Below are 4,525 nucleotides of genomic sequence, written 5' to 3'. Positions count from 1 at the left end.
GGCTGGCTGACATGATGACTTTGGCCTGAGGTACAGGAACAAGAAGAGGCGCCAGCCTGGCACTGACGACGGGGGAGGAGGCAAGGTCAGGGCGGGCCCGGGAGGCTGCTCTCAGAGGCATAAGCCAAGCAGGCAAGTCGAAGCTAAGAACAAGAGAGAGAACATAGGGGCTCAGGGGGGAAAGACCTTTCAGAAAACAACTTTTTTACCCCGAAGGAAAGAAGTGGTAAACAAAGGTAGAAGTGAAGCCCAACAGAAAGACCCCAATGGGAACCCGTGGGGGCAGACAATCTAAGCAGAAATTTCTGGAAGTGGGGACCTGGCTGGTAATGGAAGAAGACAGCCCCACACCGCCACGTCCACGGCTGGGGCAGGAAGGGAAACGGAGACAGAGCGTGGTGCCCGAGCCTGTAGGGTTCTCGCAAGTTCCCAGCGCCGGACGGGCGAGAGCCGGCTCAGAGCTTACGCAGCAGGAAACACGCTTTGCTCTGGCTCACAGAGAAACGTGGAACGCGACGTGCTTCCCCAGAGCCGGACTTTGAGCTCGAGTCAGACAGTGACGGAGAAAGAATGACGACGGCGCGAGGCCAGATGGACGTGACAGATGTCTGCGAACGTCGACGGTCCCAGAGAGAGACGGGCGGACGCTCACCCAGGAGCGCGACAGCCGACACACACGTGTGCCATGCGTGGGGCGGGCGCTACCGAAGACGGCTGTCCCGCACTCTCCTTACCCCTCAGTGGTGGTCACGCGCGCGCACACTCCTGCACGTGCACACACCCACAGGAGCACACGGGCAACGAGGCACAGACACGAGGCCTTCCTGAGCAGCAGTCAACCCAGGAGCGCACCGACCTCTGCCCCTCGGGCACCCCCCACACGTCACCGCCCGGCCCCAGGGGTCACAGCGCGGGCTGCCAGCCTCCACTCAGGATCCTGGGTCACGCCGACCGCTGCACGCATCCGCCTGCCGAAACAATCTCCGGGAGGGCAGCAAACCCTGCAGGCGGTGCCCTGGCCCCGAGCGCGGAGGCCGGTCTCGCGGAGGCGCGGAGGGAGCCACGCGCACTCACCTTTGTTGTAGCAGGTGGCCAGCACGCCCTTGTCGGCGGGGCTGGCACTGATGTGCCAGATCTCGCCCGCTTGATGCAGGAGGACATTCTTATTGATAATGTTATTTTCGTCGTCAAAGTCTATGATGTGGATCTACAAAGACAATAAAAGGGCACGTCAGGCCTCTACTTCCCCGGTACCGTGACTGAACGCGGCGATCACAGAGAAGAACCAAATGCATCTTTACCGCCTGTAGCCAACTGCTGTTCTTACCACTCTGGCAGCGCTCGCACCTGGGAGCTCACCTGACCGGGCTCTTCTCGAAAGGCCAGTCGGAAATCCCTACAGAGGGTTTGTAAGGTTGCAAGCCCCGTAACGCTGCCCCTCATCCCCAGCCCTAAGGAAACAAGACACCTGGAGCTCTGTGCCCAGTGGCTCAGTCAGACAGCATCAGGCCCAGCACTGTCAAGGTTCCCGGAGTGAGCCAAGAGCCTCCGCCCTGCACGCGGCTGCGCAGAGGGGGGTGCAGGGAACCACCGCGGAGCAGACGCGAGACCCCCCACTGCGCTCCCGCCCGCCGGGCAGCACATCTCACACGTGCTCTCACAAAGGAGCCCAACAGCTATGGCAATCGATACATACACGTCACAGTGTTACATTTTAGCCACGGAAAGTTAAGTACGCTACCACCATGCTTTTCTGGATACACTTCAGAGCTCTAAAAGAATTTTCACATTCGGGCTTTATCAGTACCCACGTCAATGAGAAAAATAAAATAAAACGTTTCTTTGAAAAATAAATTTACATGAAGAAGATATTCACGGATCTTCATGAAGATTTACACCCAGGAACGTTCAGTGTGGCGTTGATTCTCATGATGAAAAATTAATGTCTTAATTAATGACCTTAATGTCTGGCGAAAGGGAACCGTTCAAGTGAATTGGAGCATTTGACTGTAATGTAATACCGTGGAACCATTCAGCCCGGGGCCAGTCCATGACACGCAGTGAAGGGGAAAGAACAAAGAAAGACCTGTGTGCGTGTGACGTGCGGAGCTTGCTTAGGGAGCAGGCACGCCCAGCCCAGGTAAGAACCAGAGGCGAAGAGATGCGCTTGGATGGCGAGGCAACGGCGTCCTCTGCTTCCCTGTGGTTTGTCTGTCTCTTCTTTTGTGTGTGATTCACATGCATTACTTTGTGAGGAGAACGTGAAACACAAATGCCCTTTAAGGAATGTTTCCACGACATCCTGAAGCCTCCACACGCTGTGCTTGTTTCCGGGAGCCTCGCGCTGTCCACATGGCTTCCAGCCCCCCTAAGGGACAGCTCTGGACCCAGAATTCAAATCCCACCACCGACACCGCAAGCCAGTGGGACCCCGTGCCTCAGATTCTCTCACACTCACACACACACACACACGGAGGATCACGAGAAACCAAAGGCAGGGGTGCCCTGCTTGGCACGGTGAAGCCAGTGCACGCTCGACCTGCCTCCCTCTTTGGGGGGAAGAGGTTAAAAATCATTCCTGTTATTTTTATTTTTAAAACTACTTTCAGTAAGTTTCTCCCACACTCAGCGCAGTGCAGTTTTCATGCTCAAAATGTACAGATCACGTATCTTAGATGTGGGGTGACTATGATGTGTCACTTTTTGTTTTAATTTTCTCTTAATGTTTATTTTTGAGAGAGAAGGAGGAACAGCACAAGCAAGGGAGGGGCAGAGAGAGAGGGAGACACAGAATCCGAACCAGGTTCCGGGCCCTGAGCTGTCACGATTCCACGAACCACGAGATCATGACCTGAGCCAAAGTCAGACGCTCAACTGACTGAGCCCCCCGGGTGAAGGTGTTTTTTAAAAGCGAAGGTTTAGTGTACTTTTTTCTGTCCACATACGAGTGAATTTTACCTATAAACATCTTCTCCCTCCATGGAAATGTTACACATTTAAAAAGCCATTAATACTTATTAAATAATTAAGTCATTACTGAGAAAAGTGCCAGGCAGTACTTACTGAAGTTAAACACATACGTGGCCTACAGCCTGGAAGCCTACCGCTGGGTCTGTGCCCCACACACACCCAGACCAAACACACTCCAGAGTGTCCCCGGTGGCCGAGCTCACAAAAGCCAACAGTGGGACACAGCCCAGGTGTCCACGCCCAGTAGGAGGGGGCACGTGAATGGTGGCATATTCACAGAGCAGGCTGTGGGCACCGGAGGAGATGGCGGTGGCGGTCCCGTGGGTACGGGGTGGGGTGGGGGGCATGTGTGAGTGTGTGAGATGGTCAGGCTGTGATGTGTGTGCACCTTACAGATGAGTCCCCGGAGCAGAGGCACAAAATTTAAAAATATATTAAAATACATTAGCATATCCAATGATTTACTTTGTTTAAGTTTATTTATTTATTTATCTTGAGGGAGAGAACGTGCAAGTAGGGAAGGGGTAGAGAGAGAAAGGGAGGGAGACACAGAATCCAAAGCAGGCTTCCGGCTCCAAACCATAAGCCCAGAGCCCAACACGGGGCTCAAATTCACGAACCTCAAGATCAGGACCTGAGGTGAGCTGAATGCTTAACCAACTGAGCCCCAGGTGCCCCTCTCACGGATCACCTAAAAATTTTAAACTAAGAATCCATGATGCCAGCTGGTGGTGAGGACCCACGCCGGCAAGGCTGGCGTGAAATCGGTACACGTCTTACATCTGAAGAATTCCTTCAAAAGATGCATTACAGTGTGTTAACAGGAAGTATATAAATGTTGAAATTGAAATAATTTGATTTCTTAAACTCTCTCCCAAAGAATGAATGAACGACAACAAAAAGTACGGAGCACTGCGCAGCTTTCAAAACCACGACAGAGGGCGCCTGGGGGCTCAGTCGGGTCTGACCTCAGCTCAGGTCATGATCTGCAGTTCACGAGTTCAAGCCCCATGTCGGGCTCTGTGCTGTCAGCTCAGAGCCTGGAACCTGCTTCGGATTCCGTGTCTCCCTCTCTTTGTGCCCCTTCCCCATTCACACTGTGTCTCTCTCTGAAAAATAAACATTAAAAAAATTTTTTTGATCCTGATAAAGAGCAATTATAAATACTAAAAATGTTATGGAAGTATTAAACGTTACGAGCAGAATATAAAATGGCATGCAATTACATAAAAGTCACATGCGAACACAGACTAAGAGGCAATGCACAAAACCAGGAGTAAGTTTCGTGTTAGGGTGAACAGGACTTTTCTTCTCCTTTAACACTGAAACAGCATGAATGAGTGCCCGAGCCGGTACCATTTTCCTGGTCTCTAATCCATCCCTCGGCAAGGCACTGAAGCACCAGAGCCCGACACGGTGCCAACAGCAGAGCTCTGGCTTCAGAGTCCTGTTTGCTGGGGAGCCGCCCCACCCTCGGGACACTCCCCGCCCACACGCCCTGCGCCGGCTCCCAGCGCGTCGACCCCCTGCGCGCCGCCCACCCGCCCTGCGCGCC

At 53.3% G+C, this 4,525-nt stretch overlaps 1 protein-coding gene across 1 annotated transcript in view; it reads right to left on the bottom strand.

Moving 5' to 3' along the window:
• Nucleotides 1-70: 70 nt before the first annotated feature.
• The window catches only part of LOC115290358 (EARP and GARP complex-interacting protein 1-like), a 21,526-nt gene continuing 17,071 nt past the window's right edge, over nt 71-4,525 (bottom strand). Inside the window, exons 3-4 of the mRNA XM_029938367.1 lie at nt 1,075-1,207; nt 71-143 (exon numbers count right to left, since the gene is read on the bottom strand). Coding sequence (XP_029794227.1) covers nt 112-143; nt 1,075-1,207 — 165 coding nt within the window. The 3' untranslated portion in view covers nt 71-111. The remainder of the gene's footprint in view (nt 144-1,074; nt 1,208-4,525) is intronic.

The sequence above is a fragment of the Suricata suricatta genome, chromosome 4 (assembly GCF_006229205.1).
Source record: "Suricata suricatta isolate VVHF042 chromosome 4, meerkat_22Aug2017_6uvM2_HiC, whole genome shotgun sequence".
Classification (NCBI taxonomy): Eukaryota; Metazoa; Chordata; class Mammalia; order Carnivora; family Herpestidae; genus Suricata; species Suricata suricatta.
Note: the sequence above shows the minus strand (reverse complement) of the source record. Positions and strands in the feature narration are given on the sequence as shown.